Source organism: Engraulis encrasicolus, chromosome 19, assembly GCF_034702125.1.
Source record: "Engraulis encrasicolus isolate BLACKSEA-1 chromosome 19, IST_EnEncr_1.0, whole genome shotgun sequence".
In the NCBI taxonomy this organism is placed as follows: Eukaryota; Metazoa; Chordata; class Actinopteri; order Clupeiformes; family Engraulidae; genus Engraulis; species Engraulis encrasicolus.
The window spans coordinates 16,360,006-16,375,005 of record NC_085875.1 but is presented as its reverse complement, the minus strand read 5'-3'; the positions used below and the strand labels follow the sequence as shown (position 1 = coordinate 16,375,005).

The 15,000-nt window shown below is 42.0% G+C and overlaps 2 protein-coding genes across 2 annotated transcripts in view; one reads left to right on the top strand and one right to left on the bottom strand.

The window, feature by feature from the left end:
- The first annotated feature begins 4,192 nt into the window (after window positions 1–4,192).
- Window positions 4,193–5,644, top strand: pfn4 (profilin family member 4). Its single transcript, XM_063224057.1, has 4 exons — window positions 4,193–4,384; window positions 4,469–4,603; window positions 5,156–5,261; window positions 5,535–5,644. Exons 1-4 carry the CDS (start codon window positions 4,268–4,270, stop codon window positions 5,561–5,563), a joined length of 387 nt encoding a protein of 128 aa, XP_063080127.1. The 5' UTR covers window positions 4,193–4,267; the 3' UTR covers window positions 5,564–5,644.
- A 4,125-nt stretch (window positions 5,645–9,769) lies between these two features.
- lpin1a (lipin 1a) overlaps window positions 9,770–15,000 on the bottom strand; it is a 72,916-nt gene continuing 67,685 nt past the window's right edge. The window contains exons 21-23 of the mRNA XM_063184115.1: window positions 13,529–13,643; window positions 12,447–12,550; window positions 9,770–10,458 (exon numbers count right to left, since the gene is read on the bottom strand). Of these exons, the coding sequence (XP_063040185.1) occupies window positions 10,287–10,458; window positions 12,447–12,550; window positions 13,529–13,643 (391 nt within the window). The 3' untranslated portion in view covers window positions 9,770–10,286. The remainder of the gene's footprint in view (window positions 10,459–12,446; window positions 12,551–13,528; window positions 13,644–15,000) is intronic.

Genomic DNA, 15,000 nt, shown 5'->3' with positions numbered 1-15,000 from the left:
AAGGAGAGGGTGAGGAGGAGGAAAAGGAGGAGGAGGAGGATAAGCAGAGGGTGAGGAGGGGGAAGTTGGGAGGTTGTAGAGGAGGAGAGGGCTGGCCGAAGCTACTATCAGGGACTCGACAGGGGAATCATTGCCTAGGCGGGAGGAGGAAGGGGATGAAAAAGAGGAGGAGGAGGAGAGGAGAGCAGGAGGGAAGGGTGAGGAACAGGTGAGGAGTCCTTCTTTAGGCAGGAGGAGGCCAGAGGAAAAAGAGGAGGAGGTGGTGAGGAGAGGAGGAGGGAAGGGTGAGGAGGATGCTGGAGGGTGTAGGGGTGTGTGGAGAAAGGAAGGGGGGGGGGAAAAGAAATGTCTAGCTCCAGCTGTGCCCACTGCAACCAGGGCCTCGACAGGTTCGGACCCATCGCCTAGGCTGGAGGAGGAGGAGGAGGAGGAGGGGAAGGTTAGGAGGAGTAGAGGAGTAAGAGGAGAGGGCCTTGACAGGTTCAGGCTCATTGCTGAGGCGGCAGGAGGCTACAGAAAAAAAAAGAGAAGGGGGAAGAAGTGAAGGAAGAGGAAGGAGCAGCTAGAGGGAGGATGGACTGGTTCCGCCTTTGTATCGCATCATGACACAACAGGCAAACGTACCCCATTTGCGTTGCATTATGCAGCATAACGGATGACGGTTACGTTTAGGGAAAGGTTTAGGTCTAGGCATCCTGGCTCTATGTGTTATGATGTGACTCAAAGGGGGAACCTTTGGTGGTATTGCTTGGCTTGATAGGCTTGAGCAACGCTACACCTTGGGTGTCATATATTGAAGCGCTGGGTGTGAGACTTCCAATATGCACACTCCCGTCCTCCACTTGTGCTTGTGGCCTCGCTCCGCCTCCTGGCCCCTCCTCCATGGAGAAAAGAATAAAGTTTCACAGCTGTCAGCCTTGCCACAACAATTTTTTGGGGACTGATTTTCATTCACCATCCAGTTTGCAAATGACACAATGACTTTACAATTGAGCTTTTGCGAGATATTGAAATATAATGCTCTTGTCAGTGATGTCATCATGACATATTATTTCCTGGTACGAGGCCACAAGCACAAGTGGAGGATGCAAGGTCGCATATTGGAATGCACTCTTGGTTCCCTCCTTCTACAGGACTACAGGCGCTAATCTAATGTCTTGTCCGCAGTGCACTCGGTGAGGTGAGGTGAGGTGCGCTGCATTCCTGTGCATATGTAAAAGGGATCTCTCCACTTTCTGTAAATATGTTTTATTGTATAGGCTACTGCCAAAATGATGGGGCACATTTTATGTAATTTTTTAAATCTTTGATCGTAAAAGTGATACAGAGTGCCAAATATAATGATATTAAATTAAGTAATTATAAAGAAGAGGGATGTATGGAGAAATGTTAGCCCTTACTTTGCATCTTCTGTATAGACAAATAGAGTTTTCATGACTGTAAAACTTGTTTCACTCACCATGTATGTTCAACTGGCCAAGTAACTGCATATAATATATTTATCGTGTGAAATGACTGTAAAAAATATTGTAAGTGTAGAGAAAGTTTTGTTTCCTATTGTTGATCAGGAGAATCTGTGGTGAAATGAAATATATTTATGATCCTTCATGTGAACGCACACTGAAAGTAGACAAGTCACTGTTACTATGATGCTACTGTGTTTGGTGGATGAGAGTGAGATTATGAGTGTAGAATATGGGAGCTCAGGTAGTAGATGAAGATAATGGGTCATTGTATTTTAGACTGAGAATATTGAAGTTTTTTTTTATATGTGCACCAAAATCACTGGATTATAACCCCAAAGATTAAATGGGAAAACAATAACCATTGAATTGTAGAGTATTATACCGTAATCAAACTTTATAATTGGTATAGTTTGATATTTCATCCCCTTAAATTGTTTTGTGTTCATATTGTCCACAAGAAGGTCCTTCTTTACTCATGAAGCTCAATGCTAACACTCAAAAATATGTGTATGGTGGTATATGCATTGATCCATTTGTAACATGTCAATAATATACAGTATGTAAAGGCTGTGTTGTAGCATGTTAATATTACAATGTTTGTTTTTACCACGAGGCTATGCAAAACAAAAATGTAGCCTAATGATATGTTATGCCATGGTGGATTTCCCTGTATTTACCTGCATACTGACTGAGATCACATAATGACTATGTGTAAAGTTTGAAATAACCAGGAACAGGCTGCCATCTGCTGGTAGATTATTCAAAGACACTTCAAAGTAAAGCAAATTTGCATTTGCAACTTTCTGGGTCTTTAAGAATAAAAAAAAATCCTGCAATGCAAATAAACAGTATAACTATGCTAACATTTTCAAATGATTGCGCACATGTAAAGCATTTTTATATTTTGATGTGTTTTTTTATTTTTACAATAAAAACATGACAGACATAATAAAACACTATTTTGCATAACACTTGCCATTTGTGTTTTCCTTTAAATCTAAGAAATGTAGGCCTACGTGCTTTCCCATTTTTAACTAGCATTAACTCTTACAGTGATGTAAAACGTTTCGAGTGTTCTGTACTGTTAATTTTTTGTTGACTTGTTAGGGATGCATTAAGAGCACTCAAGCAATCTCATCTTGGAGTGGGCATGTGGAATTTCCGGCTATAGAGGCTATTTAATATTATATTGGGTAACACTTTCTATGAAGCCCATATCTGTAGCGCATTATGAGCACATTTATAACAACTTATTATATGGTTGTGACGTCATCGGCCGAATGCTCCATTCATTTCAACGGGGCTCCCCAACGTTCGCACGTCTGTTATTTTTCGATAACGGACGGGTTGGTCTATAACAGACCGCTGTCAATGGCAACAAGACTTTTCACTGCTAAAGCGACTTTTCAACAAGACTCTAATCAGCTGCTGTGATAGACAACACCTGTTGTCCTGGCTACCTAGCTGTTGCCTAGCGGTGTTCCACAACGGCACTGTTTTGTTTTGCGCAGCAACAATCTTAACATTAAATAGGCCTAAAGAAATGTCCCCGCCATGTGTGAGTCATTTAAGTATATCCATATAATAAGCGGGTTAACTTTCGGCGAGTCGGTCGCTTTGTGGAATAGCAGCACTTCAGAGAGAACAAGACCCCTCATCCGCGTCGGGGTCTAAAGATTCTCTCTGTCGTGCTGCTATTCCACGGTAGCGACCTTCTCGCCGAACGTTAACCCTTACTTATAATGCGCATCATAATCATAGTGCATGACTACACTCATAACGCTTCATGATGGAGCATATCAACAGTCATGAACAACTCTAAACTCTAAATCTAGCTTATAATGCATTATAAATCTTAGGGTGTTTTGAGTGCTTGTGAATGGTTATAGACTAGCCTACAGGTAGTGAGTGAAGGGGTTTATTATACATTATTTAATACATTATAACTGGCATAATGCACTATGATTAATTATGATGCACATTATAAGTTGTTATAAATGCGCTCATAATGCGCTATAGATATGGGCTTCATAGAAAGTGCTATATCTTGTATTGTATATTGGGACATTAATATCACATGCTTTCGTGAAGCATTTGTAGATTATGTCAACATGGACGACAGTTCATTGTGACCAAAAAAAGAAAAGAAAAGACCTTCAAAAAAAAGAACATATTTAAAGTTCATTTTTTTGTCCAGTATGGCAAAGGGGCATTTAGCCCCACCTCCTCCCTATGCACTCTTATGCCAATCATTGCTACAGCCAATGGTCTAGATTTTGCATCGTAATAAAGGGCTCAATGAGAGATGGGGACGCAAGTGTCCTCCAACTCAAACATGACATAACTTTTGGCTTTTCCTGGCAGAAAATTAGAGAAGTAAAAAAAGAAAGGAAGTTGGAAAAGCGGATAGTCTATGTCTTTATGTCTGTCTCATGGACTGTGTCTATCTCAACCAAATAAAGCCACTTGTAGTGCCTGACTCAAACTACCCGACCACCGTCCCGATTCTGTGCCCGCGTTTGACATCGGGGTGCGGCTCGCACATCAAGAGAATCGCAACTGTCAATCTTATCCCCGATCGCAAACACAGAGACAATGCCCGACGTTCTATTTCCAGACTTGAAACAATTGTAACCAACCATTCTAGAACAGGGGACTCTAGAACCTTTGTAACAAAACCTCCGATTTGTTGATCGTTGCTATGGACACAGCTCGGCGCTTATGTAAATATTCGAGGGTTCTAAACCAGCTGCCCTCTGCTCTGTCCGTGGCATGGACAGTAGGCCTAATACGGCTCTACCATGAATCAGTTTCAAAATCTCCTCAATGACTGCTTGATTGACACAAGGCACGTGGAGCATGCAGCTGTGCTGGTGACAAAAACTGCATCAATCTCTGCAGTCACAACGAGATTTAATGTAAGTAGGCTACCAAAGTATTCTAACAATCAACGGGCATGTCGAAGGTATAATAATGCACTGTCGATGCCTTTTCTATTTCAGATTTCTGCACAAAATGCACAAATGTTTGCAGACGCTTTCAAACATTTGATGTTTACGAGAGAACACGGGTTCTATTTTCTGGAGAGATTGTACAGTTGTGTCCGGGCCGACAAGAACTCTATCTACTCCAAATGTGTAAGTCGTTTTTGCCATCGTGCAACAAAATCTTTCCAACTAACCCTTTTTCTTTAAAGGTGCACCGTGTAAGATGGTGGCGCAGGGTGGCCATAGTAGGTATTGCAGGTAGGTATATGCAGCTCATTGGAACTGTGCTGGCTACTGTCAAATTTGTTATTTTCGTGAATATTTTCTGGATAATAAACCAATATTTACTAGTATGACCAAAGCACAGTACGTTTTGCAGCTAAAATGTCTATTTCTGGAAATTCAAAAAGGCGGACGATGGAGAAGATCCCCTTTTTCATATAAGAAAGGTGCGATTTTCTCAGCCATATTGAACACTTAGAATTTGATGGTGGTGGTCCTTGTTAAAAAAGGTATTTGAAAAAGGTAACAAAAAGGGTTTAACAAAAAAAAAAGAAAAAAAAGGTAAAAAGTATTTCTTAAAAAGGTAACATTTGCGAATGGGCAGCATGGATTCTGGAAATGAATTAAAAAATTAAAAATATTACACAGTGCACCTTTTAATGAGTAAACTGATGTTAAAGCGGGGCTTGTTGTATTTAGGAAGGGCATGGCTTGCTACTGGTGAAGACATCATTGTACATCATCGTGGCCACATACAACGACCACATGCACCCCAGTGTTAGTGTGGAAGCGGTGGAGAAATTAGGTTTGTACTTTGTACCTCAGCGAGTTTGAACATCACCTTAACTTTAACTTTAACTTTTTTTTTTTAATTGTAGAAAACCATCACATACATTGTCTGAAGTCGAAACAGTCTACAGGGGGTGAAATATGAAAATAAATAAAATTACATTAAAGTATTGTACAGCACAAATCGGTTATATGTTTTCACGTTTTGGAATTTAGATATGTGTATATAACATCACCTTAATATTCATTCAATTTCACAACTCCCACACCTGTGTTTTCTCTCTTGCAGCTGAGTACCTGAGAGCCAAGGGGAAATGAGGACGGTGCAGCTACCCTGCAGAAGTATTGTAAGAATGTAACATGGAGCTTGAAACAAAGTAAAAGTATTATTCTTCTGCATCTACTTTTAAATCATTGTTCGAAATAACGACAAAACTCTATTATTGTTATTATTGTTGTTGCTATTAATGATAATAATTATGATTTTCTTGTGTGTATGTGACAAATGCCATCAAGAGACGTAACTGAATCATAATAAATGAGGATGTCAAGTCCCAATAAGCAAATAAAACACAATTTGGATTATCATTAGACTCTTAAATAACATCTTTTTGACATTTAAATGTAAATATATATCTAAAAAAACATATGACAACAGCAGACAACTTTGTTGCAGTGCATTTGTTTTGCATTTATTGAAAGGACAATACAATATACAGATTCTTTTAAAATTTGATTTGAACTTCTATACATTTGAATGACGGACAGTGACAAAATGTCAGCCGAAAACTATAAGGCAACAAGATCTTTCACAGAAAGAATACCAATACCACTGACACGAGACACACTTTAAAGTAGTTACTGGACAATGTACAGACACATATAAATAAAATAAAATAAAATAAATGAGTTGATAACACAGCCATGCTTGTCAATACAGACTCTTACTTAAACTTACTGAAACTTACTTAACCCTGTTTAGACAAATGGACTCTGAAGTTCCATCAAAGTGGCCTTGGCCCATCTGCGTACTTTACAGGGACACAAACATACACACACACACTGTGATCAAGAGCTCAACCCCCCCGCTGGATACAGAACGCCAGCAATCTGCAGTCTAGGACTCACAGTGGTATGGTATACGTATAGTGGTCAGCAAAATAACAATATTAATAATAAAAATAAAATTCAAATAACAAATAACAAACAAGTTCCCCTGCTCATGTCCAACTCGTCCCTCTGAGTAAAAGTTAGAAAGTTGCATTTCTATGTTGCGTACGTACACCCAAAAATCACTATACTCTCACACTATAATCTCACCTCTTGAGTATACACACAAGCATCGCGACAACGACTCTCGTCTCTTGGCAACGTTTCTAATTGACAAACACGTCTCGACCATATTTCACTTCTTGACATCCTCTGTTTCACATTATGTAGAGGTAAGAGGCTTCAACTACATCAGGGTTTCCTCTAGTAATCAGTCCAACCATCAGCTATTGGATATGATCTGTGCGCGCGCGCGCGTGTGTGTGTATTTATTTCAGCCTCAGTTGCAGTCACAGTAAGACACACACACACACACACACACGCCACACTATACAACACGCCCACACACTTTCTGCTCAGTGTGACATAAACACATATAGTTTTTTTTTTGTATTTACACATACTGTACACTGGACTCAACTGGTAATAGGCCTACATGTACACATCCCAAATCTCTTAAGGTTATGATGATACACATGGCAGCTTTTTGAGCAATGCTTCTGGGCAACAATACTATAAGATGTTGCTTGGACTGTTAATCATGATAATACTTTGATCGGGAGAAGTTGAATCAGCAGCAGAAAACATTTCTAACTATTCCAACAGAAATGTCGCAGCCAATCACATTGGTCAAAAAGTTGCCCTGGGTTGCGTTTCCCAAAAACTCTTTAAGTAGTACTTACAGTAAGCCTAAGTAGCACTTACGTTTAAAGCATGAGGTGCCCCTTACGCAATTTATCAGAAATAGCTTTCACATCATCACCAAGTTTATACATACACCATTTCACCTCGAAATATGGTATAATTGTACCTCACAATATTGACACAATATTGTATGTAGGCCTATAAAATGATTGTGTGCATGAACCTAGTGATGTAATATATTGCATAAAGGGCAGCTCATAGTTAAGTACTACTTTGTTTTTGGAAACGAAGGCCTGTTTATCATTATATTTACTGCACACAGTTGGGCGCCAAGTTGCTCTTGATACCCCATTCTGTGGTGCCTTCACAGCAACGTACAATAATCATGCTGGACATCTTGAAATATGTCATTAAAAAAATATTGTGTAATCTTGATATTTTCTTTTAGCATTATTTTTTAAACCCTTTAAAATGACCACTTCACTCGTTAACACATCAGAATCCTATGCATATCTTTGAAAAAACATTTACCATTAGGAATAACTTTGCAAAAGCAACAAAGTCTGTTCCATATACTGCATATGAAACTTGCCACTGTGGCACACGTTGCGCAATCGAATCTAACTTTCCCTGTGCATTGTCACTAGTTAACGCTTAGCCACCAGTCATTAAAACGCATTAACTTTGTGAATGAATAACGGAAAAAAATGTACACACCACACAATCGTTGCACATTTAAGGTTATGTCATCAGTCGCAATCTCAGTAACCTCATACATATATGTGCCTTGAAAAACTGTGCCCAGCAGATTACAACTACAGGGGGGAAGTGAAAGTCGAGCTATTAGCGGGAATGCTACTACATAAGTGTAAAAAGATATAAAAGGCAAATGGGCTTTCGATACATACATCTTTATAAAAAAAAATGATCAGGAAGTGCATCTGTCAGAGGGTATTTGTCCTGATTGAGCTTTGTGTTTCATGGTGATGTATTTGGACGGACTTGCAAAGAGTTGAGTCTGCTTTTTTTAAAATGTGATACGACGACTCATATTAAATCTTTCTGTTTGAGGTGATATTTTGAAAGGGCTGATACGAAGAGCTCTTTTCCCAAAATGAGATATATCCATTTTATAGAATGTTGGGAAATTGACATTTTTGTATTGGGCATTTAATTGAATTGCATTGCAAAATGCATTTTATAGAGGTTTAAAAAGTATATTCCCCAAAACATTTGAATGGCAAGAATTCACACATATATGATAGGACTTCTTAACAGTCAATTCCAATATTAAAATGCAAAAAGTCAAAAATGGTGGATAAAGCGTTTTGGAAACGAGCTCTTCATACCTTTGTGTTTAAAATGTTATTTTGGACGGGCTGGTGTTGGGTCTTCCTGAAGGACCGATGCCAACTTGACATGTTCTACAGAGCCATGCTATTAGAGACATACATCAGTGTTTCCCAACCTTTTCTGTCTCGCGTACCCCCTAAGCCTCTTAGTTGTGCCATGAGTACCCCCTAATTCATGTTCTATATCGCTTTCTCTGTCCTGATGTGACTGTTCCACACATTTGTTATAATAATAACATTTTTCCAAGTACCCCCTGCAGTGTGCTCATGTACCCCTAGTGGTACACGTACCCCTGGTTAGGAAACACTGACATACATGACATCACTGTTTTGCATTATCCGTGTGTTACACTGCAATATCTCATGGTCATACAGTAGATCTTAGATGGCTGAATATGGGCAGCAGGAGACCTGAGAAAGGCTTGCTCTTTTCCAGTGGTGTAGTCTTGTTTTTTATGGTGGGTATACTGTATATTTGAGCATTTTTTGAAGTGGGTATACTGTATATATTTGTGCCATTGAAAACAATGGATCAATCAATTTTAAGTGGGTATACTGAAATCCCTGAAATTTAGAAGTGGGTATACTCCGTATACCCGCGTCCTACGTAGACTACACCACTGCTCTTTTCCTCAGCAGTTTCACCAACAAATATCATTTCTGTTACGTCTCAAATGAACCACTTGCGTACATGCACACTACAAACTGTTTGATATGTTTTCATCTTAGATGCTCAGCTATATCTTGGCCAGTGGTATTCTGATGGCTATTCTGAATCATAAGAAACACTCGGAGCAAAAAAAAATCCAATTTGAAAGTTATTTCCGTTATATGCTGTGTCTATTCGGCTGGAATTACAATATTGGCACAAAATAAAGTTTTGCATTGTGGTTATTAATCTCTTTTTCTGTTAGTTCAAGGACTGAATTGTATAAAATACGTTATAAACAAATAAATACAAAATAATCATGAAGACATGTAGAACGGTCAAGGCTTAGTATGCTTGAGTTAGAAGGTGCCCAATACTTGTGCGTAGAGGTACTCGTATGGTATTGCAGTACAGAACTGTATCTATACCCTTTACTGTATAATATATACATAGCTGTGTGTGTGTGTGCACATTCCTGTGTGTGTGTGTGTGTGTGTGTGTGTGTGTGTGTGTGTGTGTGTGTGTGTGTGTGTGTGTTTGTGTGTGTGTGCGTGCGTGCAGTGGAGGTGTATGTGCTGTTCCCTCTCATCTACCACCACCTCCGGCAGCTGTGTGTGTGTGTGTGTGTGTGTGTGTGTGTGTGTGTGTGTGTGTGTGTGTGTGTGTGTGTGTTCAGTGTTCAGCTACGCTGCTGCTGCTGCTCCTGCTGCTGCTCTGCCCTCTCCTCTGCCTCCACCTCCGGCAGCTGTGTCTGTGTGTGTGTGTGTGTGTGTGTGTGTGTGTGCGCGTGTGTGTTCAGTGTTCAGCTCTGCTGCTGCTGCTCTTCCCGCTGCTCTTCCCTCTCCCCTGGAAGCTGGTCTCTCCAGTAGGTGTGTGTGTGTGTGTGTGTGTGTGTGTGTGTGTGTGTGTGTGTGTGTGTGTGTGTGTGTTTGTGTGTGTGTGTTCAGCTATGCTGCTTTGTGTGTGTGTGTTCAGCTATGCAGCTATGCTGCTTCCCGCTGATCTGTCCTCTCCTCTGCCTCCACCTCCGGCAGCTGGTCTCTCCAGTAGGTGTGTGTGTGTGTGTGTGTGTGTGTGTGTGTGTGTGTGTGTGTGTGTGTGTGTGTGTGTGTGTGTGTGTGTGTGTTCAGCTCTGCTGCTCTTCCCGCTGCTCTCCCCTGTGCTCTGCCTCCACCTCTGGCAGCTGGTCCCTCCAGTAGGTGAAGGTGCTGTATGTGTCTGAGCAGGGGAAGTCGGCCCCGTGGCCTCGGATCAGCAGGGGGAACACATGGTCCACCACCTCGCACAGACGACCGTACCTGCACACACACACACACACACACACACACACACACACACACACACACACACACACACACACACACACACAGGTGGACAGCTTAGAGACTATACTAGACATGCATGTATGCACACACACACACACACACACACACACACACACACACACGGTCCACCACCTCCAGCTGACTTGCAGCCAACCTACACTCACTCAGAGCACCATGTTGTGTGTTTCCCTGTGACTACTCTCACGCTACTGAATGGAGGAAAGAACTGAATTGTTTGGTACTGTACGAACAGGGACCTGTACAGGGACGTGCACGCTCAAAAATTCTTGATGGTTCTACTGCCGTTGGTAGACAAATGAAGTAAGTAGCCGAGACTAAACAGCATGAATGCCCATCCAACCAAGAATGTAATATATTGATATGTGTGCCTCACGGAATGGTTTCTTTAAAAAAAATAATATATATATTGTTTGCAAATATCGTGATTCAATATGCAGGGCTCTAAATTAACACACGCCAACCCGCCAAACACGGGTGAAAAATAATTTTGGCAGGTAGAAAAAAATACCTACACGCCTATTTGGCTAGTGGCGCCCGAGTACGGTAAAGTATGAACGGTAAACCGCTGCTATGACAAACGTTAGACGGCGAGATTTCCTACATTACCCATGGACACTTGCGTCACGACGTAGCCTCCCACCGTGGGCTTTCCAGTGCAGCGAGCGGCAACTCCATGCCGTTGCGCGCGCCAGGATTGAAAACATTTCAGATGACCAGCCTTCTGTCAGCTACGCTCACACTATTCTGACAGGCAGCTCTCCTCCTATGCTCCCGTCGCTTTCGCTACAACCTTTTTAACGTCACTAGTACTGCTACTGCTACTAGCATGAACCTTGCTGTAACAGGCTGCCTTTTTGAAGCTGCGAGGGCCTGACCGTTTCAATAACAGGACTAACGCAGATTATGCATAGAGCTACTTCTGTTCTGTATGTTTTGTGCGAGTGATGAGAATGTGGCGGGGGTTAGAGCAAGGTTCTCTGTATTGGTGAATGCCAGTAGTAATTGTAACAGTAATAGTAGTGACGTTAAAAAAGTGGTTGTGGAACGAAATTGCGACAAGGGCAAAGGAGGAGAGCTGACTGTCAGAGTAGTGTGAGCGTAGCTGTCAGTTGTCTTCTGAAATGTTCCGAGTCCTTGCGCGCGCAACTAAGTTGGAAAGCCCACGCCATCGGAAAGAAAAAGAATAACAAAAAAGCAACTAACGACGAAGCTATGGAAGTAACAAATGAAGCGAAGATTCCCGTGATATTATTTACTTTTAGTTAAACATAGGCTTCTTGTCATTTTGTTGCGCATGGTAGAGAAGAGCTCCTCCTCTCTCCTCTCCTTTTCCTCTCATCTCTGCTCCTTCCTTAGGGTGTGCGTATGTGAGGTTTTGTAGTGTTTGGCTGTGTTTGGTTACTGTATGTTAAGGTCTGTTATGTGAGTGGCTTGAGATGTGATTCACTGTTTTCAGAGGAATTGAATAAAAACTAATGAAATTGATCAGGCCTAAGTAATGAAAGTAAAAAATAATGCAGAAGTTAAAAAATAATGAAAAATAGCCTATAATATGCTTATTACATAGGCATAGTATGCAGGCCTATAGTGTAGGCCTATCTGTGTTGTAGACATAGTTGAACAAAATGGCCATAATTTAAAAAAATAATTAGCCTAAAGCATAGTTTATTTTGGCGAGATAAAAAAAAAAAATGGCTAGTTGAACTTCTGTTTGGCTGGTAAGAAAAAATGTCCACTAGCCAAATTGGCTGGTGGTGGAAAAAGTTAATTTAGAGCCCTGTCAATATTGAATGAAAATATTGTGATATCGATATTTCCTAATATCGAGCAGCCTCAGAGTGTGTGTGTGTGCGTGTGCGTGTGCGTGTGCGTGTGTGTGTGTGCGTGTGTGTGTGTGTGCGTGTGTGTGTGTGTGCGTGTGTGTGTGTGTGTGTACTCACGATGAGATGTTGGTCTTGGCGTGCTCCTGGATGAGCTCTCCCTTGGGGTTCACAGTGAAGATCCTGTTCAGGGGCACCCCCACCTCCTTATAGGAGTACACGTCCTGAACACACACACACGCACACACACCCGCACACACCCGCACACACGCACACACACACACACACACAGAAATTCAAATGGATTGACAAATCAAAACACTACTTTTTCTTTCCTCCCTCACACACACACATACAGTTGTGAACACACACACACACACGCACGCACACACACACACACACACACACACACGCACACACACCCGCACACACCCGCACACACGCACACACACACAGAAATTCAAATGGATTGACAAATCAAAACACTACTTTTTCTTTCCTCCCTCACACACACACATACAGTTGTGAACACACACACACACACACATAAGCGCACACACATGCGCGCGCGCACACACACATACACACACACACACACACAAAGGTCTGTGAAACAGTGTTCTTTTATTGTGCTGAATTTAAGCAGCATGAACGGTAGGGTTTTTAAAGTATTTTTGGGGGGCTTTTCAAGCCTTTATAGTTTATTATCAGACAGGACAGTGGAGGACAGACAGGAAGTGAGTTGGGAGAGAGAGACGGTGAAGGACCGGGAATGGATCCCAGGTCGGCTGCATAGTAGACGAACGTAGCCTGGTAAACCAGCGCCACCTGCTGGGCGCCGAAATTTTTCAGCTGCGAGTGGGTCTGGCCTCGGATCTGAGAACGTTTTGAACACTGTGCCCTGAGTCTGGCAAAACCAATTACAACGCAGAGATTTGTTTTGAATCAAAGCGGGCAGGGTTTTGAGGGAGTGACGACGAAGCTTGCAACACCGTTGGGAAAGCACATCAACGGCAAAGATCGCCGATTGGTCAGAGCGCCGGCACGGTTTAAAAAAACAACAGGTTGTTCTCATCAGCAATCGTCCGAGGTATCGTTCATCGGGGCCAGACTAAATTACTCGGGTCTCACATTTAGGCTGGTTTATTAGGCTAGACGAATGCCCAACTATAGAGTCCATTAGCATGTAGTGTGGTTCATACCGTGGCTCTGTTTCCAAAGGCGGCGTAGAAGGGTTCTTTGTTGGGGTAGAAGAGGTGCTTGATGTCGCTCAGACACTCGATCTTGAACTTCTCTGGCTTCTTCTCAATGACCTCTCTGATGCACGCACACACACACACACACACACACACACACACACACACACACACACACACACACACACACACACACACACACACACAGACTTGAATGGATACACACACACACACACACACACACACACACACACACACATACGCACACACACACAAACACACACACACACAGAAATTCAAATGGATGGACACACACATACATACAGTGCCCTCCATAATTATTGGCACCCCTGGTTAAGATGTGTTTTTTAGCTTCCAATTATTTTATTTTTTTTCTAAATAATATGGGACCTTAATGGAAAAAAAGAGAAAAATCCAACCTTCAATACAAGTGCATTTATTCAGTGGGGAAAAGATCCCACATAAAGAAATAATTATTTGACATCAAATAATGTGTGTCACAATTATTAGCACCCCTGGTGTTAATATTTTGTACAACCCCCTTTTGCCAACAAAACAGCACCTAATCTTCTCCTATAATGTTTCACAAGATGGGAAAAGACAGAAAGAGGGATCTTCAGCCATTCCTCTTTGCAGAATCTCTCTAAATCATCCAGAGACCTGGGTCCTCTCCTCTGTACTCTCCTCTTCAGCTCACCCCACAGGTTCTCAATGGGGTTGAGGTCAGGGGACTGAGATGGCCATGGGAGGAGCTTGATTTTGTGTCTGGTGAACCATTTCTGTGTAGATTTGGCCATATGTTTAGGGTCATTGTCTTGCTGAAAGACCCAGTGACGACCCAGCTTCAGCTTTCGGGCAGAGGGCAACAGATTTTGATTTTAAATGTCCTGGTATTTCAAAGCATTCATGATGCCATGCACCCTAACAAGGTTCCCAGGGCCTTTGGAAGCGAAACAGCCCCACAGCATCACTGACCCACCCCCATACTTCATAGTGGGTATGAGGTGCTTTTCAGCATGCGCATCTTTCGTGGTACGCCAGACCCACTTAGAGTGTTTGTTGCCAAAAAGCTCAATCTTGGTCTCATCTGACCAAAGCACACGGTCCCAGTTGAAGCCCCAATACCGCTTGGCGAACTCCAGACGCTTGCGTTTATGATTGTGAGTGAGGAAAGGTTGTCTCCGTGCATGCCTCCCAAACAGCTTGTTGGCGTGTAGACAGCGCCTGATGGTTGATTTGGAGACTTTGTGACCCCAGGATGCTACCATTTGTTGTAATTCTGTAACAGTGATCTTTGGAGATATTTTGATTTCTCTTACCATCCTCCTCAATGTACGTGGTGGCAAAATAAACATGGGTCCTCGTCCAGGCTTGTTTACCACTGTTCCAGTTGTTTTGAACTTCTTAATTATTCCTCTCACAGTGGATATGGGCAGCTGCAGTTGAGTGGCAATCTT

Coding starts and splice junctions, on each gene's coding strand:
- pfn4 (XM_063224057.1), top strand. CDS start 4,268: ATGAATCAGTTTCAAAATCTCCTCAATGACTGCTTGATTGACACAAGG. Junction 4,604..5,155: donor ACTCTATCTACTCCAAATGT/GTAAGTCGTTTT, acceptor TGTTGTATTTAG/GAAGGGCATGGCTTGCTACT. Junction 5,262..5,534: donor GGAAGCGGTGGAGAAATTAG/GTTTGTACTTTG, acceptor TCTCTCTTGCAG/CTGAGTACCTGAGAGCCAAG.